The sequence below is a fragment of the Corylus avellana genome, unplaced genomic scaffold, assembly GCF_965113065.1.
Source record: "Corylus avellana unplaced genomic scaffold, dhCorAvel1.hap1.2 HAP1_SCAFFOLD_272, whole genome shotgun sequence".
Taxonomy (NCBI): Eukaryota; Viridiplantae; Streptophyta; class Magnoliopsida; order Fagales; family Betulaceae; genus Corylus; species Corylus avellana.
Window position 1 is genome coordinate 1 of NW_028290642.1, and position 23,594 is coordinate 23,594.

General features: G+C 34.7%; 3 protein-coding genes across 3 annotated transcripts; all 3 read right to left on the minus strand.

Annotated features, from left to right (window-relative positions):
- Positions 1 to 23: 23 nt before the first annotated feature.
- Positions 24 to 6,606, minus strand: LOC148582156 (uncharacterized). Its single transcript, XM_088512115.1, has 6 exons — positions 6,222 to 6,606; positions 3,084 to 3,511; positions 2,833 to 2,920; positions 1,727 to 1,812; positions 558 to 636; positions 24 to 421 (listed from the first exon to the last, which is right to left on the minus strand). The coding sequence occupies exons 2-6, from the start codon at positions 3,479 to 3,481 to the stop codon at positions 356 to 358; spliced, it is 717 nt and encodes a 238-aa protein (XP_088368241.1). The 5' UTR covers positions 3,482 to 3,511; positions 6,222 to 6,606; the 3' UTR covers positions 24 to 355.
- Positions 6,607 to 8,031: 1,425 nt separating this feature from the next.
- Positions 8,032 to 11,734, minus strand: LOC148582157 (alpha-galactosidase 1-like). The gene is made up of 15 exons (XM_088512114.1): positions 11,474 to 11,734; positions 10,781 to 10,839; positions 10,485 to 10,541; positions 10,343 to 10,377; positions 10,165 to 10,268; positions 9,967 to 10,042; positions 9,788 to 9,846; positions 9,603 to 9,668; positions 9,420 to 9,503; positions 9,265 to 9,329; positions 9,070 to 9,152; positions 8,887 to 8,977; positions 8,732 to 8,781; positions 8,492 to 8,632; positions 8,032 to 8,363 (listed from the first exon to the last, which is right to left on the minus strand). The coding sequence occupies exons 1-15, from the start codon at positions 11,674 to 11,676 to the stop codon at positions 8,271 to 8,273; spliced, it is 1,266 nt and encodes a 421-aa protein (XP_088368240.1). The 5' UTR covers positions 11,677 to 11,734; the 3' UTR covers positions 8,032 to 8,270.
- Positions 11,735 to 14,568: 2,834 nt separating this feature from the next.
- Positions 14,569 to 19,304, minus strand: LOC132183837 (pyruvate kinase, cytosolic isozyme). The gene is made up of 4 exons (XM_059597291.2): positions 19,140 to 19,304; positions 18,737 to 19,026; positions 16,132 to 16,593; positions 14,569 to 15,617 (listed from the first exon to the last, which is right to left on the minus strand). Exons 2-4 carry the CDS (start codon positions 18,992 to 18,994, stop codon positions 14,805 to 14,807), a joined length of 1,533 nt encoding a protein of 510 aa, XP_059453274.1. The 5' UTR covers positions 18,995 to 19,026; positions 19,140 to 19,304; the 3' UTR covers positions 14,569 to 14,804.
- Positions 19,305 to 23,594: the final 4,290 nt, after the last annotated feature.

Below are 23,594 nucleotides of genomic sequence, written 5' to 3' on the forward strand. Positions count from 1 at the left end.
TGTGTGCATCTCGAAAGCTTGTGCAAATACCAATACAGAATTTGCACAATATGAATGATCCATATACTGTAAACATTGAAATGGTTCTTGGTTGATCTCCCAACTAAACCCCCAATTCCAAATCGCCAACTAGGCTAAATAATTACAGAATCCTGGTTGAGTATGAATGAGAGGAAAAAAGTTTATCATCACAGGCAGGCGCCTATACATATCAACAAAAGATCGCAGATTTAAAATTGAACAGGACAAACACTTGGCAATATGTGAATATCAGATCACACAAACACACATATACAAACAAAAGTGAAAAAATAGCAAGTTGAAGTGAAAGAAAATGACATGCAAAGAAATAGAATCAAACCTGCAGATTAGCAGAATTAAAAGCACCCAAACGCCCCATAACATACCATGACTGAATGACCTGCATTTTTTTCAAAGGGAAGAACAAACAGATGATTACATCATTTAATCACGTAAAATGTATGTGAAAATTTATAAAAGAAAATCGGAGGCAACGGACAGAACCAGGTGAGAATGTTATCACATGATATACTTACACTACCAATAAGATCAACATCCCGATCAGATGGTGATCCATAAAATTCCAACCATATGAAGGAATCGAGAGGATTGAAGCTGTCAACCACCAGAAGAAGGTTAGAAAGAAATAAAAGGGGAAAAACAAATTATATATGGTACCACATGAACAAAACTTGTTCTCAGTAGCCAATACTTATCCAGGAAAATTAAACTGAACTGAATTACAAAGCATCGTCTATGCTTATAATTTTACTGAATAAAATTTCTGGGGTAATACAGTTCCCAAATGGCCAAGAAACGTTTCCTGGTCATGATTACTCTTCATCAGTTTTGTAGTGTATGTTACTTAAACAACATGGAATGTGTTTCAGGAAGGACACATAAATTTACGTCTACAACATTTTAAGTATTATTGAATAAAATAAACATCATTGACAGATTATTGACGCACTCAGCTTGATAAATCTATAACTAGTTTGGATAATTGTGTAGTGGCTAATATAAGCTTGAATGAAAGCCCTACCAGATGTACAGAAAAATTGTCAATGTGAAGCACACATGAAAAGAAGATAAACAGTTAGTTTCAATTGGTGAAAACATACTAAACAAATTATAAGATTCTCAAGACATTTCCAATTATTTCCTTCCCTTTTAATGTTTGAAAGCTTCCAGTTTCACTACTTTTAAAAACTTATATTAGGATGAGAATCAACTCTTATAGATGAGAAATGGAAGACAAAGTATGTTTGAGGGGTCTTTCAAGGAAGAAGACAGAGTTCAAGGAAAAGAGGTCAACTAAAAGAGAAAAAACAATCAATAAACTGACAAAACCAACCAACAAAAGAGGTATCTTTCATCTTGCACAGTGAAATCTTGTTTTCTATGGTCTCAGAAAATCGCATTGAAAAATTGCAAATGTGAAGCATACATACAAAGAAGACCTTGTTGTGCAAGTCTTTTACAGAAGTGAAAGTCTATTTTGCACTTAACATAACATTAGGATTCAAAAATTAAAAAAAAAAAAAAACAAAACAAAACAAAACAAAACAAAAAATACCTTACTTCACCATAACATTATCCACATTTGCATAAACATAATAAACGAGATACAAGTGGCCACATGTGAGAGAAAGAGAGAGAGAGAGAGAGAGTAGCAAACAAGTGTTCTTCAATTTAAGTAGATTACTCTCTAAAGCTGACTTTGAAGGACAGGATGGAACCCGTTTTTGATTTGCTAAAGTCTCGACCCTTCGTCCGAACTCTTTCTTCAACCTATAACATACCCACCACATAAATCACATATTCTACCCACAGAAGCATAATTCAATAATCAGGTGTGCATAACATCAAGTGCAAGGAGAAAAATATAATATATTCAACACCAGGAGTAAGAAAAAGTTAAATTAGGATTTAAAGCTTTCTTAAGACCGAGTAGAACATGAGCTTCATGGTGTGGTCCAATGACCCTGACAATTTAAACGGGTCTTCGGGAAAGTATCTAATTAGTTTTCACAGAAGTCAAGGGCTCCTTTTTAGTGAGATTCACTACACTAACTATGGTTATCTGACCAACAAAACCTATCATGCCAGCATATAATAGACAATGAACACAATAACTACCTGGCCATACAAAGAAAATAAATCTCGGAAAAATTTATTCAAATCAAGTTTTTGGAACACACCAAGCTTTTATTTTATTTTATTTTTTTTCATTTTCGGTTTTTTGAAATACTGTAAGAGAAGTGTTCATATATTAGATGTTAGAAACTGATTATTAAAAAAGAAAAAGAAAAAACTTTATGCACAGAACGATGGATGTCATAGGGGGGCGGTAGGTGGTGATGATCAATAAGTGCTGCCAACAAGGAGGATCATGCAGTTTCAGCACACACTTGACAGTATATGGCATAAAAAGGAAAACCATCACTAGAAAGTTAAAGAGGGAGTAAGCATGGTGATTCTATGAGATTGAATTCAAACTAAAGAAGCTATGACATTAGAGGATAGTACTAAAAAGATCGACTTTGATGTGTTTGTATCTCATATGATAAAATGCACATCCAATTTAAACAATTTTTCATTTATCTCAAATGATTCATTCTTTCAATTATTCAATTAAAGTTAGTGTAGTAGCCAGTAGGATTATTGAACTGTGAGTTGGGAAGATGATAATGTGAATAAATAATGGGAAAGAGTTGAAAGCAAAGATATCCTAATAATTTGATTAATATTCATAGAACCAAAAAGGTCTTATCCATATAAGAGAGAAGTGAAGAGAGAAGGAAAGCCAACCCTTTTGCGCATGAGCTCAGGGTTGCCGATGCTATCGCCGAGAACGGCGCGGAGCTCGGAATCGTCTTTGCAAGCGTCTTCTAGGACTCTGTAATGAACTGACTCACTCAGTCAATCAGTCAAAAAAGCCAAAGCAAAATATTTTGAGTATTGATTGATTAATTAATTGATTTTAAACCCCAATCCCCCTCCCCCCCCCCCCCAAAAAAACAAAAAAAAAAAAGACTAAGAGGGTGTGGGGAGCTCATCACTTGGCCCATGGTGGATAGCTATGAAGGCGGTCATGTTCGCGCTTCCTCTTCTCCTCCCGAATCTTGAGCAATCTACGCCCTCTAGCGGTGGTTCCAGTCATTACAATTTCGTCGGTGTTGCCGGTACTAGCTGTACCAGTTGCGGTGTTTTCTCTAAGAAAATTGTCAGACTCATTATCAAAAAGCGAAGTGGCACATATCAACGAACACATTTGCTTCTTCTTCTTCTTCTTCTTCATATAATTACCATCACTATTAATACTAATAGTGTAACACCTCCAACCCGTTAAGGTTAGGTTTGTCACTTTTCCTCTTTTACAACAAAAATTTTGCAAAGATCTATAAGGTCTATCAAAGTGCTTAATACAAATTAGTGGATAAATTATTTCTGCCCTCATTTTGGCCTTCTATTCCAGCTTGCTCTTTACCTGAAAAAAAAAAAAAAATTAAAAAAAAAAAAATTAAAAAGTAAAATTGAATGAGCCCAAAGGGGGCCTAATAAGTAAACCCACAACCATAAATAGTTTTAATTTTTGTTTTCAGTTGGATTTTGAAATCAGAAAGCACAAAAAAAATATATATAGGCAACTAGCCATAACAATATACATATGCACGGTTGCATCTCCCGTATCATATACATACTGATACATCTAACAATAAAACATCATCATAAATCATCCAAACAATCTCTTATTGTCATTATTTTATAATAGGGCCCATGTACACTGTTACCCTAATGTACTAAGGTTATGCGGCCCTTGCGACCTGGGCAGAGATACTGTGGCCACAGCCCCATCCCCTTGGCCAGCCGATTAATTATACGTGCACTTAGCATGGCAAAAATTATAGGTGAAAATGCGGATGCGAATAATAGCAATATCCGCATCTATAAAATGCAGATAATGGTTTTTGATATCCGCATCTGCATTATGCGATTACTATCTGCATCCACGCTGTTAATGCATATAATAAATGCGGATATTATCCGCTATCTACATTTGAGGTAATAAACGTTTTAGACGTTGAAATTGTCATTCACTAATTATCGCTTCTAGTAAATACAAAAAGAAGACATTATTTATACTTGAACGCTATTATTCAGATAACACTTGCTAATCATTTTGCCAATAAATTTTCATCACATATATTATTTAATATTTAGCTTCCAGTAAATCTATAGTTGATGATGAGATTAATTTTTTAAAAAAATAATAATAATAAAGCAATAACATATAAAGCAATTAAATAAGAACAAATCAGAAGAGTTTCCTAAAATTGAAATCCAACAACATTACAAATCCAGTCAATATAAGAAACATAAATTAAAAAACACTATATATATATATATATAAAGGAATGCAGATGCGGATAATATCCGCATCCGCGTACCCTAAAACTGCTATCCGCATCCGCATTTGCAAATATTAATTTTTGATATCCGCATCCGCATATGCAGATTGCGGATTGCGGATAACAGATGTGGATGGTTATTATTCGCCCACATTTTCACCCCTAACAAAAATGATAGAACCATCTTCTGACAGAGCTTCTTTCAGTAGTTGCACCTACATTCATTCAGCACCCCTTAGCCGAGAATCACAAACCCAAAGACATTCAATACCAATCATTCAAAATCACCTCAAATCAACCTCCACCAAAAAGCCACCATAGTCAGCCATAATCACCGACAATCATCAAAGTAGCCCAAACTTTAACGATCTCAATCTCTAGAAAACATCTAATAAAATATCCATCTAAATAAATCCAATCTCACGTCAACCAAACCCATCATCAATTCTAACAACTAATATGATTTTCGTTCGTTAACCTAATTTCAATAACTTTAAACATTAAACCTCAAACCATAATCAAAGTCTTAGAATAAACATTATACCCCCAATATGTTAGCTTAGTAAAACAGCTTATAATAATCCATTCCAGAAAATGGAACATCAAGTTAAAACACTACTAAACCAAACCCACAACAATAACACATCACACGGCTCTGCCAGAAACCAACACCCAGTAAAACTACCTCACATCTACAAATCAAACACTAGAAAATTACTACCATTAAATACTTAAATTAGAGCACCCATAACCGGCCCAACCTCCAGAAAATCAACCCAGTAACCCAATAATAAACCCATTCGGCCATGGTCAATTCTCTAAGAACCTACCATTCAGCCATCAAAACAGCCCACCTCCAAACTCAATTGACCAAACCTCCAACTGAGAACCGAAACATCACAACAAAATATATATACACCCCTTAAGGCCATAACCCAAAAACTTCATTAACCAAAAGACTTCCTCTATGAAATCAGTCTATGAAAATCCATATAAATTGTTAGAATATATGGAAAATATATAATATTTTCTGTATATTTCATAATTAGGATGATATCAAATATTCTCTATTTATGGGTTGATTGTAATTAAATATTGAGATTGTAATCAAATCAAGGGAATTTGATTACTATACTTGTATTTAGACACTACCCTATAAATAGGGACCTTTGTATTGTAGATAAATCAAGTTAATATGCACAATATAGCCCTTAGGGGTATTCCGAGTGATGGATGTAGGTGTCTAACACTGAATCACTCGTAAGTTCTTTGTGTTCATTCTCTCTCTTGTTTCCGCTCAATATTCCCACATCATCATTATTTCAAAATTATATTAGAGCCAAAAGTCCTGAGATCGAACCTTGACTCCATCAATTCACCCCATTTAAATTAAAATATTTCACATATTGGGCCTCGCCTATTAAAAGGTAGTTTAAGCTCACACATGAAGGAGAGTTTTAAAGTATTGATTGAGTGATTAAATTTACCTCTTCCTATAAGCTTAAACTTTTGGGATGAGAGATGATTTAACATAAATAAACACCCATTGGGTTTAGACCCAGCAAACCCAAGAACGTCATCAACCCATAAATTTCTACAGAGAACAAGACCCACCAAATCAACCCTTACTACAGCCATGAATTGACGAATTGAAACTCAAATCAAACATAAGAAAATTACTAGAATTAAATACCTATAACAGAAACCTCAAGACGAGAAAACCTAAATCAATTACTCATTTGAAACTCCAAAATCAAATGCCCAAAGCTTAAGGGAAGGAGAATTTACCTACTGGAATTGTTTCTGAGCTCAGAGATCGCCGAAGCTGGGTTGCGGGGCAGCCACCCACGACTCTCTCTCTCACGGGGTCTCTCTCTCACACGCTCGTTTTCTCCCTCTGGGTCTCCCTCTCTCACTCTGTTCGTCTCTCTCTCTCACTGGGTCTCAGTCTCTCTGTGTGTCTCCTGTTTATCAGGAAAGGAAAGGGAAGAGGGATAAGAGAAAACAAGGATATCGAGAAAGAGTGGGCGTGTGGTCTCTTTAGAGCAATTGCAGCTTATCAACCATTTTCCTTAAACAAACACTTCACAATAAATTTGAAAGTTAAAGAGGGATTCACAATAAATTCCGTCACTAGAAAGTTAAAAGAGTGAGTAAGCATGGTGATTCTATGAGATTGAATTCAAACTAAAGAAGCAATGACATTATGGTACTATAAAGAACGACTTTGATGTGTTTGTATCTCATATGATAAAATGCAAATCCAATTTAAACAATTTTTCATTTATCTTAAATGATTCATTCTTTCAATTATTCAATTAAAGAAGTTAGTGTAGTAGCCACTAGCCAGTAGGATTATTGAACTGGGAGTTGGGAAGATGATAATGTGAAAGAGTTGAATGCAAAGATTTCCTAATAATTTGATCAATATTCATAGAACCATAAGAGGGAAGTGAAAAGAGAAAGAAAGCTAATTCTTTTGCGTATGAGCTCAAGGTTGCCAATGCTATAACTGAGAACGGCGCAGAACTCAAAATCGTCTTTGTAGGCGTCTTCTAGGACTCAGTCAATCAGTCAAAAAAGCCAAAGCAAAATATTTTGAGTATTGATTGATTGACTAATTAATTGGATTTTAAACCCCCCCCCCCCCCCCCAAAAAAAACAAAAAAACAAAACAAAACAAAAAGAAAGACTAAGACGGTGTGGGGAGCTCACCACTTGGCCCATGGTGGATAGCTATGAAGGTAGTCGTGTTCGTGCTTTTTCTTCTCCTCCCGAATCTTGACCAATCTGCGCCATCTGGCGGTGGTTTCAGTCATTACAATTTCGTCAGTATTGCATGTACTAGTTGTACTAGTTGCGGTGTTTTCTCTAAGAAATTTGTCGGACTTATTATTAGAAAGCGAAGCGGCACATATCATGCATTTGCTTCTTCTTCTTCTTCTTCATCTTCATATAATACCATCACTATTACTACTAGTAGTGGGGAGGATTGGATTTAGAGATATTTTTGACAAATGATGAAACAAAGATAACATTGCAACAAAGCTTTCAGTATTTGCCCATATTCTCTACTGTAGAGTATAGATTGCCTCTCATCTGACCTCTCTCAATAAATAAAGGAAAAAATCATATTTAACTTCTAGATTTCTAATTTCAAATTTCAAAAATAATTAGACAATAATCATATTTTGTTGTTAAGTTTTACACAAGTTTAAAATAACTCCACCTATTACTTTATGAGAAATGTTAGGGGTCAATAAGTTCCTCATGTTTAGTCTATATTCTCTTAAATTTGTGTCTTATTTGACACATAAACACTCAATACAATGCTACATCAGCTAGTGCCAAGTCATTAACAATAATAATAATAAAATAAAAAAACAACTATGAGAAACAAAGATAAAATCAATATTCCTCGTCTATAAGAAACAACGACCTGAAGCGTGAAAGAATACAGAGATAAAAACTTGGAAAAACACAAGACATAAAACTCATGTCCATATTTCGTATCTTGCACATAGGACCTTTTCAATTGTTCTCAATACCAAAAAAAGAGGTGTTCTTCTCCTTCCCCCCAATGATTAAATCCAAATCAGATAAAAATAACATCTTTCCCATAAATAAATGTGGTCCGCAATAACATAAAATACAGAATAAATACGTAGTGTAACATATTATATTGTTACTTGTCGAATAACAACACAGTTGTAAATCTTAAACTCTCACTATGTCACCGGGTAACTCTGCATTGAGAGGATTAACAATAGAAAAGACCCATGACATCATGTACTTCGCATTCTCAAAGCAAATTTATTTGTGATTGACCACTGGTCCTCAAGCAATTGGCCTTAACACGTACATTTTGCATGCATGAGAGCCCATGGTGGCTGTCAAGTTTCCAACGAATCGTGTCTTCAATGTCTTGTGCTGCAAGAAGACAAATACATGTGTTAGAAGGTATCTTACTATAAAGTGCCAATCACACACACACACACAGGAGAACACCACCCGATAAAGACGAAATGAGAACTAGAATATCTAAATCGAAAGTATACCTCCCAAAGATCCCTTGCTTCTACAACACTGTTTGGAGGAATTCCGATGTCATCCCAGAGAGCTGTAATTGGAAGACGCCCAGGACCACGGTTGACAAGGAGCAGAGCTACTCTATAGCCTGAAAGAGGCCCTGCCCAAACCTGTTGTAAATTAATAACTATAAATCACATTTTGCTCTCCTGGAGGGAGACAAAACATACCATGCATCAGAACTCAGAAGAGAATTTAGGCAACTTTACCTCAAGATCACCTTCACTCCTAACCTTTTTGGCCTGTATACCTAGAGGATCTGTTATAGAGCATTGAACAAGTCAATTATTACCACAATTGATGCATAGTATTTCACCTGATAGGAAGAAGTCATATCAATTATAAAGAGTTGATGTGCGCTTACCTTGGTTAACAGCAATGACCTCTTTATTGGCAACAATCTCCATTGTCTCTTTTGTCATGTTTCTCACATCACAACCAAGGAGAAGAGGAGCCTATAATACCACTGACATTTAGGCAAACAGATGGCCAAAAATATGCATTCATATGAAACAAAGCATCAAGTACAAGATACTGCCTATGATACCTTGGAAATAGCCCATATACTAAAGTGAACTATATATTCATCCTTGTTCATCCCTCCATTTCCCACCTCAAGCATGTCGGGATCTATTGGAAATCAAGAAGATAAATACGATAAATCTCTAAGAAAAACATATACTACATGCCCAAATTCAGTTTTTATGTTATTGTGACATTGCTGTTGTCAGAGAATACTAACCATTCCAACCACCAGGCCTTGCAAGCTCTGCGTATACTTCATTCATGTCTGCTCTGGAGAGCATACTGTCGAAGAACAACCCAAAAGAAATGATTTTGGGTTAAGAATTTGAATGGTCAATTAGAAACTTAAACAGACACATGAAGTTGATCAACCTTTCCCATGTATCAGTGATGTCATTAGTAGTTCTCCAGCTATTTCCTACCTTAAACCCCCATAGAGCGGGATGCATGTCTCCCCTATCAATAAAGAAGACAAACAAATCAAACAAGATAAGCATTTAGGGAGTGAACTTTGATACTTTGATTAAAAAACCATAGTTAAAGATATAGGATTACCATTCACAAAGCGAGAAAAAGATTGAGCGGCCTGCTTTCATTAGTGCTCGGGTCATTACTGGGTATCTAACAGAAGAAGAAGCATTTTATACTCGTACATCCCAGTGTTGGAACAAATATGTACAGAAAAAAGAGCAATAATTCACCCTTTACTCGTGACATTAATGTCGGTTTGATTATTTTACCTAACAGTTGGCTTCGATCCATCAGTGTTACAGTTATCATACTTCAAATAATCAATACCCTGCAAACAAAGTTCATTATTGCAAGATTTGGCATTGCGAGTGTCAATAAAAAATCATCACTCGCAGCTACTATAGACAAAGTAAACATCAGGGTCCCATACGCCAACTAGATTTCCTACCCATGAAGCAAATGTTTTGGCATCTTGCTCCTCGTGACCAAGTGACCCAGGCATAGTTTTGCTACAAGTATAATACCTACAAAGTAGAGGCGAATGCAATCATTGTCTTAGCTGTCCGTAGCACTAATAAGTGACTCATATATATTGAACAATAATCAGCCATCAAAAATTTGTGTCAGGGTAGTAGAGTCATGTTACCCAGCATCTGAGTAGATTCCTAGCTTAAGACCCTTGCTGTGAACATAGTTTGCAAGAGCTTTGATGCCAGATGGAAATGTTGAGTTCCTAGGCGCTAGATTACCCTGAAAAGTGAAGTCCAATGTTTGTATCCTCCTTAAATACTTCAATAATGCGAAAATTGTGCATCAAATGATACCTTGACATCACGAACTATTTCCGCCCAGCAGTCATCTGGGAAAGAAAGAAATAACAGTTAGGCTCAGCTTCTTGTTCCCACTATGCTAAAAGAAAACTGACATTCAAAATAAAAGAGAGACTACGGAAAGATTGCCACGTACCTATATTAACATAGGTATATCCAAGCTTAGCAAGACCAGTAGAGATCACAGCATCAGCTGTCAAACCAAGATAACAACAATTCTTATAATTCAATCTCACCCACCTCAATAGATGCATTTTACCATTGTCCTACAGCTATGTAAACTTTGACAGCATTTATTGATCAATGAGATATGAGAGAAAGCTAAATCCTCATTTGAGGATGAAAAGTAAAACTAAAAAAAAAAAAAAAAAAAAAAAAAAAAAAAAAAAAAAACTCTTAAAGGAGAACATAAAATTTGCGTAGTAAACTTACCAGTTTCTTTGATCATTTTCTCATCTATTTTGCAGCCGAAGTGATTCCAACTATTCCACCTATACAGAAAGAATAGACATTAATCCCACAGTCCCCATTTTTATTATTAAGCTTTCTTTTGGCTTGGTCAAAACATTTTATTAATTTAAAAGGAAAATACCTGGTCTATAAATAAATGTGAAGAGCATTCATTCAAAAAAAATGAAAGTAATTAAATAAAACAGCAAAGATAGGAAGAGATGAAAAAGGATTAATTACAAACCAATCTCTGAACTCTTATCTCCAATTAGATAAGATCTGACAAATTTATATTGGAAATTTTGACAAAAGTAATCTTCAATAGTATTATTTGATGAAAACCCAATCAACAAGAAACAAGTTTTTGTAGAATGCAAAATGCTCCCACAATGACATAATGATGTTCATTGTGCGCCCAACAACAGAACATACCATTATACTTTACTACACACTAAAAATATAATAGAAATCACATTTTCATTACCAATAGATAATTAATCTCATCAGTACAATCCGTAAAGGAGAGCCCTGATCTAATGAACAGTATTGGGTTGAGTATAGACCAGTTCAGTGCTTCTTGGAAACTATAATAACCCGCATTTTCAGCTATTCTGTGCAGAAAAGAAAGAAGAGCAAACAAACTAAAGAGAAAGAGAAAGGCATAGTTGATAGTACCCCATGGGAGGAGTCGAACCAAGCCCATTGGCGAGCAGATTTCGTCTGAGTCTCTCGCTGTAATACTCAAATTTGGTATTCTGAGGCACCAACTTCCTTGTTGTTGATGCAGCAGAAACACTCGGCGCCATTGAAGACAATGAGAGTAACATCAACATTAACATTAACATGCACACTGACACACCCCTTTTCTCCATTGTCATTGCTTCTCCACCCTAAACACCTACTACCTCTCTCTCTCTCAGTCTCAGTCTCCGCCTCTTTAACTAAAGTTGTAAATGATAAAGAAAACAATCAACAGCAACAGTGTAGAGGATAAATTCTATTGGGCTGACTCTGCTCTTCTCGGGAGATCTTTCCTTTATTTATCTCTATTTATCGTCTCTTACTTGTCGTGATACCAAATTTGCCCTTTCGTTTTCTCCTTATTTCTTAAATTACTACGTTTTCTTTTCTTTCTTTTTTTTTAATTAAAAAACTCTTCTTTTTTTTTTTTAAGATTCGAACAGGATAATACAGTTAGTTATAATTGAAGGATATTTTTATCTTTTTAATTTTTAAAAGAATAAATTTATGTAAAATAATGTCAAGTGTCTATAAACATTTAAAATACACATTAAAATTTTAATCTCATTAATAGAAATTTATTAACTTAGACTAAATTTAATGTAACTTTTAAATATTTGTAGACATTTTGCATTATTTTACATAAGTTGAAAAAAAATTTCTGTCCCAAAAATATCTATTCATTATAATTAACTGAATATTTTTCAGTTCATTTGAATTGAAGATGATCCTAATTATTTTTTAACACTTTTTCAAATTTGAAGGGAATACATTTTACGAACGTTGTAAAGATAGAGCTTTTTTCTTTAGAAGATAAGGATAATATGGATAATAACAAAATGCTAGCCTATGAGTACGAAATGAAGTGTACCTGGTGGACTGGGGATCTGTATGATACTTAAAAATATGAGTTGGGGATGAATACAGCCGATTGCCATGGGATACTCTTAACTTGAAAGTAGTAATAGTGTAATACTGTATATACGTCTTCTTCTTTTTTCTTTTTTTTTTTCTTTTTTTTTTTTATAATTATCTTATTATGTCAAATCACGTTAGCAGATTTTTATTTTTTTTATTTTGAAGTTTTGCACCTAAAATATAAATGTAAAAAAAATAATTATATTATCTTATAATGTCCCCTGTCGGTTGTTTCCTACATTGATTATGTATATCATATGATACATTGTAGCACGTGCATTCTTTTTCTTGTCTGCATTTTTGGATTTCCTTTCTATTTTCTTAGAACTTCTTTGTATTTATCCTCGGACAATCGGGTCGGACCCCCCCCCCCCCCCCCCCACCCCTTTTTTTTTCTTTTATTTGATCATTTAACTTCAAGACCCTAACTTTCATTTCAATCAAATTTTAAAAAAAATCAATTGTAAAAGCTATTATATCCTTCACATGCACAAGAGGATCATGATCTGTTTTCCCTTTTATCTTTTAAAACAATGAAAATCCCATATAGGGTTTAGGGAAAAAAATTGCTACCAGATTTTGTAACCAAATATGCCGTTATCTTCTATCTTTCTCTATGTATGAGGTAAGCATCAAACCCAGCAAACCCAACCTATATATAACAAGGAAAATTTGCTACCACCCATCATATCATACTTTGCTTCGAGGCCCTGTCAATTGGCTTGTCGCTTGCCAATCACTTTCCTGAGTCAACAGCTACTTTCGACTTTTTTTTTTTTTGGGATGAATAAGCAACTTCATTACCAAAACAAACCAATAACACATCAACAACTAATACAAGCCTGATTAATAGACTGAAAACAGCCTACAAAGAGGCCAAAAACCAACAAACAACAGAAAATACTCTAGCTAACAGCCCAAAACAGTTAAACCAAACCCTTACATAGGGCTAAACAATAGCCTCAAAACAGAAACAAAAAACCAACAAAACAGAGGAGAAAGACCCTTTCCTCAAACAAGCCACATAGAAAATCTGCAGCACCACCCTTACAGAGGAAACAGATTATCCTCAAAACCATAAACAAACCACAAAAAACCTGCAACATATCATCAACAAAACAGACTTTCAAACAAGTTCCATAAGGAGCAAAGTAACATATTCTCCCTAGTCCTTTGGGACTTTCCTTTCCCAACAATTCTAGCTCGAACTTCCCACAATACTTTCTTCAAAATCTGCTCCTCAGTGAGTGGATGGCCTGCATGCTTAATTTCATTTCTAGTGCACCAAATATTATAAACTGCAGAATCCAAAGCAAGCCTTTAAGAGTATACAACTCCAAGAACTACATCCCAGCTGAAGAATATCCTCTCATATAATAGGGGGATTAGCCACTTTGCATCTAGCCATACAAAACTTCCAAATTCTATAACAAAAGCTGCATTCAAAAAATAAATGGTTTCGGCTCTCCATTTGATTCCTGCAAAAACAGCATTGAGTATCTCCTCTATAACCCCAACTCAGCAACCTTACTCCTGTAACCAACCTATCCTTCATGGCAAGCCATAAAATGAAAGCTTGCTTAGGAATAGCTAAAGAAAACCAGACTAGTCTCCACCACTTAATCTGATCCATTTTTTCCATAAGAGACTCCCAAGTATCTGAACTTACATAGATACCTTTCCTAGAAGCAAGCCAAATAGCTACTCTGATTTTGAGCAGGCCTCTGCTTGTTTTGTACTCTCCCGGAGGGAGAGAAAAGGTCTCCTTTTGTCAATGACTTATATAAGGTAGGAAATATGTTATTTCTACACATATTTATCCATTTCCGGCCACCACTACGCATATGATGGCGGGAACAAACAGGGAACCAGCCTTAGATCAGCTGCTATTAGATTAGCAAGAGACTTGATGCACTTAAATAATGCCACCTATCTTAGGATTCTCTAATCCATATAAAGCCAGGCATGTACTTGATTATGCACTAAACTTACGGTCCAAGCTATGAAGCACACAAATGGGCATACAGCCAAATGAAAAAAAGATACACACGGCAAACACAAAAAAGAAAACCAAAATAAAAATAATGTGGTGCAATTGTGCAAACATCAGATTGAAATCACCACATAGCCCTGACTCTTATTTCTACCGGGCCAATTGTAGAGGATTCCATAACATTAGCCAACCATTAAAAAAAAAAAAAGCAAATACAGGCAAGAGGTATCCTCCAACATAGCTCAAGAAAGATGAAAAACAGCTGAAGAGGGGTAATAAATAGCACAAGCATAGAAGAGATAAAAGTGAAACATAAGTCCACTAGATGCCAAGCATTGTATTCTGCATACCATATCATTTCACAACGCAGATCTTAATCACGGAGGCAACTCCAATTCGATGAAGGGCCACCACTGCATCACCAGGCTTGCACAATCCCTTCTCTACCGCCGACTTCAGGGCGGCTTCCAAAATCACCTCTGTGGATTCTGCATCAGTGGCTTTGGCAGATCCTTCAGCCAGTAGAGGAACCAAACCCCGGTATATCAGGCTATGCCTTGCTGGTGTCTCATCACTGCAGGTCCAATCAAAAGAGTCTGTCGTCAAAACTGGAACAACTACTGACAGGATTGGAACAGCTGGCCTGTACTTGGCAACCAACTTGGCTGTGGTTCCTCCACGTGTCAACACCACAATGAGTTTTGCTCTGGCCTTGTTAGCAGTCCGAACAGCAGATGATGCAAGGCTCTCCAACGGGCTCATTGGAAGTGGGGTTGACCTAATCATCTCCTTAAAGATAGCCCCATAGTCAAGGGATGATTCTGCCTCTATACAAATTCGAGCCATAATCTTCACAGCGATTTCTGGGTATGCCCCAGCTGCACTCTCACCACTAAGCATGACACAGTCAGTGCCATCAAGGACAGCGTTAGCTACATCAGTGGCTTCAGCGCGAGTTGGTCGGGGAGACTTGATCATGGATTCAAGCATCTGAGTAGCAGTGACGACAGGCTTGCCCACAAGATTACACTTATATATCATCATTTTCTGAGCCAAGAAGATTTTCTCAACTGGAATTTCCATTCCAAGATCACCACGTGCAACCATGAACGAGTCTGTCTCACGCAAGATCTCATCAAAGTTGATGACTCCCTCCTGGTTCTCAACCTGAGAAAACCACAGCAGTCAAACAATCACAACCCGACCAACAAAAATAAATGTCGTACAGCAACGTGTGAAAACTTGATCCCCTAAAACAGAAAAGTAAAAGTAATAGGGTCCAAACAAGCGTTGGAGTGGGATCCACCATGCGCCTAAGCAAATTAGAAGGTTGCACAAACACACAAGCACATTGAGAGAATAGATTTAAGCGCACACACACATACACAAAGAATACATACTTGAGCTTCTAAATGAGATGCCACATCAGTAAAGAATAGCTCACTTCTTTCAAAAGTTGAAGCAAGCATTTAATATGGAAGTTTCTCCAGCACACTAATATTTTTGCTCATAAAGTGGCAAATCATGCTTGGAAGGTGCAACAACAGGTTTTGCAGATTCAACATATATAACTTAGAAGTAGTAATTAAAAGGAAAAAAGGGTTGCATTTACTTGGCTTAACTATGTTATTATAGCAATGACAATAAAACTTGACATTGAAAGGAAAAAATAAAAACATACCTTTGACATCAATTGTATATGCTTGGCATGGGGCCCAAGAACCTTACGGACATTGACAAGATCTGAACCTTTGCGTACAAATGAAAGAGCAATCATATCAATTTTGTTGGGAACACCCCATTCCAGAATGTCTTCCTTATCTTTTTCTGTCAGAGTGGGAAGATCCACTACAATACCAGGAAGATTGACATTTTTTCTCTCACCCAGCATGGCGGTGTTCTCACAACGGCATCTCACAGTCCCAGAATTTGGATCACAAGATAAGACAGTGAGGGTAATGGTGCCATCTGCACACAAGATGGTGTTTCCAGGCTTTACGTCCACAGCCAACTTTTTGTAGCTCATGGAGATCATGTTCTCATCCCCCTTGATGCTGTAATCAGTAGTTATAGTGATTTCCTGGCCTTCTTTAAGTTGAATAGATTTTGAATCCTTAAGAAAACCAGTTCGAATCTCAGGTCCCTGCAAGAACAAAGGGAAATAATTGGTTTATCAGTCAATAACCAGTTCAATTTGTAAACGAGTGAGAAGCCATGTTAAGAAGTAGCAACACCAAATGAGAAGTTGATGTAGATAAATATGCAATTTTTACTGCATCTAAGATAATATCCAGTGCAGAAAACGGAATAAGATAAGAATTTTCAGCCTAGTAAGCTAGAAAGAGAAGTACCATGCATTCAGTTCCAGGATTGATCGAAACTGACTCAAAGGATTAATGTAAGATAGCTGTTATATTTAGAGTTCAAGTTTTCCCCTCTTTTCTTTGTTTCCACGTAACATGCATAATATGGATGTATCAACGATTTTTAGAATAACAACAAAGTTGCGCTAGGACATTTGAAAAATCTTCTTGCTTAGACCATGTTTTCAAATCACATATTACATATAGGCGGTATGGGACTTCCTAATGAGCCATTGGTAAAATGGCACCTCCTCTTCCCATGAGAACAAGGTGGAGAGTGAAATCGTGAGTTCAAGACCCACTGAGTGTATGTGTAACTTAATAATGAAAAGAGAAAAGAAATCAGAGAAAGCAAAGAAACTTCCTTTGCATTGAAGTCTTTTTCAAACAGTAATCAACAAAAGTCCTACAGTTTCCATATTAGGAAACTGTTGAACAAGGTTACTCCTAAAGTAGCTTTGTTTTCTTACTACTAATACATGGCAGGGCCAAAGTATCTCTGAAGGTTGTGGACAGCCAAATATATGAGTAAAGCAAGCACCATATAGATAAACTACCTATTTTATATTCAGTCTCTGTTTTGCTTTTACCACTTGGGGAGCCTGTTCTTACTTGAGCAATAATTTTGCCTCTTCATTCACTTGGAGTGAAAGATATGGAGCTTGAAAGGCGTAAAGTTCAAATGCTTAATCCAGCAACAGGGAAAGGCACACAACCTTCAAAATCAATCTCTCAATTCGATGAGCATTTGGCAGCACATATAGAAAAGCCAGTATGAACACATAAGAGTTTCACATGAGGCTTCTACAGATGTTTTGGGCCACATAAATAGAATGCCACCACTGTGTTGGTAGCACTAAAGTCGGGCCTTGGAAGAAGACATCTGGAAATAGTCCGACCTTTAGTATTTTTTACATGAAGTAACTACTCCCAAGTCCTAAGAAATAAATCCGTGCACTTCCTTAACTTTCTTGATTTGTTAGTAGTCTTTTACATAACCTCCTAACTTATATCTATATAACTGGACCCTTTACTTGCCTTGTCAACACCTCATCATTTCATTTGGTTAAGGAATGATGATTGGACATTCAAAACTGCCCCGATTGTTTGTAATTGGGGGGGGAGCTAACACTTGGACACATGCCTAGACATGACATCAAAGTACGTATGTATATAGGAAGGTAACTTCTTTTTAAAGCGAAATATGAGAATTATGAGCTGCCAATTGGCTCTTCTATATTTTGGGATTACACACACCTCGTGTAGTGAGATGACACGACCTGATATCAGGATGTAGATTCTTCTACAATCTTAATGCCATGTCACTATGTCGACCATTACATCCAATAATTAAGGGTATCAACATATATTCGTATTGGTTAAAAAGGAAGAAATAAAGATGTATTTTGTGCTGGGAAATACTCAAAATGTCCATTGGCACCAAGAAATTCTATGTCCGTCAGATCCCTTAAAGTATAGACAAATTAACCATTGTATAATCATAATTAAATAGTTTAATCCTATTTATTGACCAGAGCAGCTGTAATTTTATTGTTCCTTAGCCGAACCTTCTTTCTCTGTCTCTCTATATTTGTTTTTGATATGTTGGCCGGAAATTAGAGAGTTAAAAGCATTAATGTTTCTTAACGGGTAATATTTGTGTTAAACTTTGTAGAATCTTGATATAATTGAGTGTTGTTTTATTTGGTAAAGAAAAAGTGTGAATTATTCTACTATTATATTAAGGTCAACGGATTTAAACTATATCACATAATAGTCTTATATATTAAGCAGGTTTTGAGGATTCCTGTGAGACATACCATGGAAGATGAACAGTATAGCTTCCATCACGAAAACGACAAATGGAGAAATGAATCAATCAAAATTTAGAAACCCCCAAAAAGAAAGGAAAAAAGAAGCGACCTTGGTATCGAGCATGAGGGCGCAGAGAATCTGAGTGTTGTGCATGGCAACCCTGAGATTGTCGAGGGTCTCCTGGTGGTACTCGTGGGTGCCGTGAGAGAAATTGAAGCGGGCGACGTTCATGCCGGCCCTCAGAAGCTTCTCGAGCATGGGCACCGACCGGGATGCCGGACCTAGCGTGCACACGATCTTCGTCTTTGGGATACGACCATCGTTGGGGAGCTCCTTCAAGATTCCCTCTATGTCGATGTTGGACATTTTTTAATTAAAATTTCTGAGCAGGTAGGTACCTAGAGGTTTCACAAGATGAGGATGATAACATCAGAGAAAAATGAAGCGATTTGGTTTCAGATCAGACTAGTGTGCTGTGTGCAGGTGTGCAGATTTTTCATTTGTTACTTACCACCTCACCGGGGGCTCGTGCGTGCGTGCGTGATATCTAACAACACAAGCACACCTTTCCTTCTCGCGCAGTCGCCACCAACCTAACAATACCACCAGATCTCTGTCTGTGTGAGGATATTGGATCGGACGGAGGATAGTGTGTTATATATATATAGCGGCGCTTTGCAGGTTGTTTTTATTAGATAGTGTGTGGTCATTGTGACTGTGAGGGAGATTGTTTTTGTTAATCTGTGGGCACCCTCTTAGCTCTCTTCAAACGTGGTTTACACTTTACCGCTCCAATTAACTGAAAAGGCGACCCATGCGCTTGTGCTACGGGAATATTCTTCTAACTAATACAAAATTAATTAAAAAAAGGAAACCGACTACTGTTTATTAAAAACCTTGCAACCAAAACCTTGTCCCAGGGGTTTTCTAATTATTACTACAAATTAGTTACTTTTATAAAAAAGTATTCTTCTAACAATTTATTATATTTATTTGAAAAAACTTTATTTACACTCTTTAAGTATAAGCGATTAATCGCTTCAAAGTTTAGCCGTGGGTGAGTCTATACCCATGAATTGAAGACATTTTTTTTTTTTTTTTACATGTCCATACAAAATGAGTGAAAGGGGGAATAGAATTTGAATTAGTAATTTATGTTTTATGATGCGTGGTCCTCACTGATTAAGCTACCTCTTTAAGACATCATTTTTTCTTTTTCTTTTTCTTTTTAATAGGAGCATTTTGAGCATTTTAGCACAAAATTGATGAAATTAAAAGGGCCTAAAACATAATATACGGACATTACAATTTTTTTAAATTTCGAAGTAGTATTGCAAAACTGCTTATACTTCATATTGATTGATGTAAGTAAAATTTTCCAATTTAATTATTTTACGCCGGTTTAAAAAAAAAAAAAAAAAAAAAGAAAAAAAAAAAAGGAGTGACTCACATAAAAGGAATGTAACATATAAAAAGGTGTAAACAATAATATATTAATATTACTCTTTTTGTAAAGGAGATTTACTATTTTCCTTAACTCTAGTCATCTTTTGTCTGACTTTTTTTTGAATATATCATTAAATATGTAAATTCAATGGTAAATTTTAAAAAATATATAAATAAAATTAAACAAAAGATGAAAATAAGAAGAAAAAAATAACATTTCTCTACTCATAAATTTCCTTGTGATTGGCAATGGACAATTGGACATGCACAACTGCACAAGTCTCAATTTTTATTAAAAAAATAAAAAATAAATACTCCAATATTTTTACTTTTTATATCACATGAATGACTTTTTTTATTATTATTTAAACAAAATTTCGTTATAAAACAAATTTTTTCACTTTTTTATAACAAATTTTTTTTTAAAAAAAAAAAAATTCTCATTATCATTTCCAAACTAAAAATCTCTTACACAAATTCATTACCAAACAAGGCCAATTGGAAATTCAGGCTTGTTTAGGATTATGTTATAGAGCTTAAAAAGTGACAAAAAAAAGTTGTGCTAAACAAAAGCTGACATAGTTGATACAAAATTTTAAAAATATTTTTTTACTTTTCTACTCTAAAATAACAAAAAACATTTTTTAACTTAAAAACTATATTTCTCACGCTCATTACAAACATATAATTACTTAAGGAATGCTAGGTTTATAAACAAATTTTACAGAAAAATTTTTACAAACTGATTGACACAACATAATTGGATATAAGATAAGTTTAAATTTTGAAAAACCTAATCATGTTGTGCCAAATCAGTTTGTAAAAATTTTTTCAATAAAAATTGTTTGTAAACCTAACACTCCCCTAATTACTTTAGGATTGCGCGGGTCACACCGTTGAATGTACATTGTCCCTTTCTTTTTTTTTTTCTTAATTATTTTACCTAAACTATCCCAACCCAATATTAATTTAAAGTGAAAAAAAAACCCCGAAATGCCCCTGATACGAATGAGCTCTACTTGCTTTTCTAAATAGGATCAGGATCTCCTCAAAGAGCATCTATATTGGATCTTTTAAAATTGTGTTTTAAATTTTAAATGATAAACCTATTTTTTATATTTTATAGAATTATTTTTAAAAGCACTCTACATCTTATTCTTTATTTTCAAGAATGATTTTTTTATTATTATTATTCTTTCTTTATTAAGTTAGAAGAGAGAGAATAAGAGAGATGAGTAAGAAGATTTTTTTTTTTTTTTAAAAAAAAAAAGGTTAAAAAAGAGAGAAATCAATGAAATGAAATATAAATAATATCTTCATACTCAATGTTTAAGGGCCTAAGGCTTGAGGATGAGGAAAATCGAATGGAGGGTGATTCTAAAGCTTGGTTTTTCAAAATTTGAAAAAATAAATGACTCTTTAAAGCATTCAATGTAAATAATATTTAGATATTATTTTTTAAGATGGGATCAAAATCTCCTGTAACATTTAGATCTTGTAAGACTTGTAGTACCTGAAATCTCATTTTTCTGTTCCATTGATAATTGATTTGATGGTAATCAATTATCTTAAAAATTATGAGAAAGTCTATATACTCTCTTTAAATTATCATTCAATTCACAATGTCTCCTTTAAATTTTTAATTGTGACAATGTCTCATTAAACTACCAAAAATTTTTAATGTTCTTCCTCAATGACAAAATTACCCTTATTAAAATAAAAACAAAAAATACTAAAACTTCTAAAAAAAAAAACTAAAAATAAAATAAAATAAAAAAATCCAAGGGGTGGCCAATTTTCTTTTTTTTTAAAAAAAAAAAAAAAAAAAGTCTTTTTATAAGAACAAAATTTAAAAAATTAGATTTTTTTTATATAAAAATTGAAATTTTTCGTTTTTTTATAATTCCATTTAGAAAATTAAAAAAATTCGTTTTATAAAAACAAAATTAAAAATAAAAATTTTTAAAAATAAAAATTTTCCCTTTTTTTCTCAAATCATTTTTTTGTTTAAATTAAAATTTTCGTTTTAAAAAATAATTATTATTATTTTTATACTTTTTCAAGTTTATAGAGTTATTTTTGTCTTATTGAAAAATTTATATGGGTATTTTCATATTTTTATTACCTTTTGGGACATTGTCACAATTGAAAGTTTGAAAAGACATTGTCATTTGGGTAGTAGACTAGTAGTTTAAGGGGAGTATGTAGACATTTCCAAAAAATTATTTTGTTGATGGTTAGCAATTGATGAAGTGATCAAACCATCTCAAAATAGACCTTTAAATAGTCAAATACTCCTATTAGCTAAAACGTTAGCTCAGACGGTCAACCCGTCACTTTGCTCCTATGAATTACAATGCATTGTCACTTTGATCATCTGAATTAACGCCTTTAACTGACGGAAATTTGAGTTTTTGGCACAAAATGATAGTTCATGAGGGTCAAGTGGTACAGCTGATAATTTATGGGGAAAAGTGATGTAGTTGATAGAGGGAAAATGTAATTACCCAAATTTCTTTATAAGAATTAATTAGCAAAGTGGTTGTAGTTGCAATGTGGATTGCTAGAGAACACAAAGGCCACCCATTGGCTAATGCCTTGAATGCTACTCACAATTATTAATAAAAGCAAAATAATAAAGTATGAGTAGAACTTAGAAGAAATAGTCACGAGTCTCCGATGGGTAACTTAATCGGTTGGAGATCATGCCTCATGAACCGAAAGTTCTTAGTTTGAATCTCCCTCCCTCTTTCCCTTCTTCTATGCAGACATGTCATAAAAACAAAATTAAAAAAATCACTAGTCATTATCTATGTACAAAATCCAAAACCTAAGCATTTCCCTACATATAGAAATAAAATCAGAATCTCATGACACATGAGAGAAACAAACATGCATGCATTGTGTAGTCAAAAGGCACGCCTATAAATTACCCGAGAAAACAAAACTTTTAGATTAGTCATTGCTAAAAAAAAAAAATGCTTAGATTTTGTTGACGTAATAGTCTTAACTAACCTTGTAAACTTTAGTTGGAGCAAATCAATTTGTAACCGGGAAACAGAACTTTTTGATTAATCATTGTTACAAAAATGCTTAGATTTTGCTGAAGTGATAGTCCTGACTCCTAAGTTCCTAACTAACCTTATAAACTTTAGTTGGAGCAAATCAATTTGTTATGTCTACACAGGCAACTTGATGGGATATCAATCGTTGGTACCTATATGGGTCTTCATTGACATTAGCAATTTTTTTTTTTTGGTTTGACATGTCCACTCAAGAGGGATTGTTATTATTATTATTATTATTATTTCTAATTGAAAAGGGGAAAAGATATTACAAGGGGGATCTTTTTCACTCTTGATCCATAAGGAAGAGAGAATGGGAGAACCTAAGGGAATACTACCAAACACTAGGTGGGTAGCAACCCATTTTGCTAAACTGTGTACTTGAAAATTAGCACATCTGGACACTTTCAAAGTATTCCAGCTTTGAAAGGAAGAAGGATCAAGGGTAATATCCA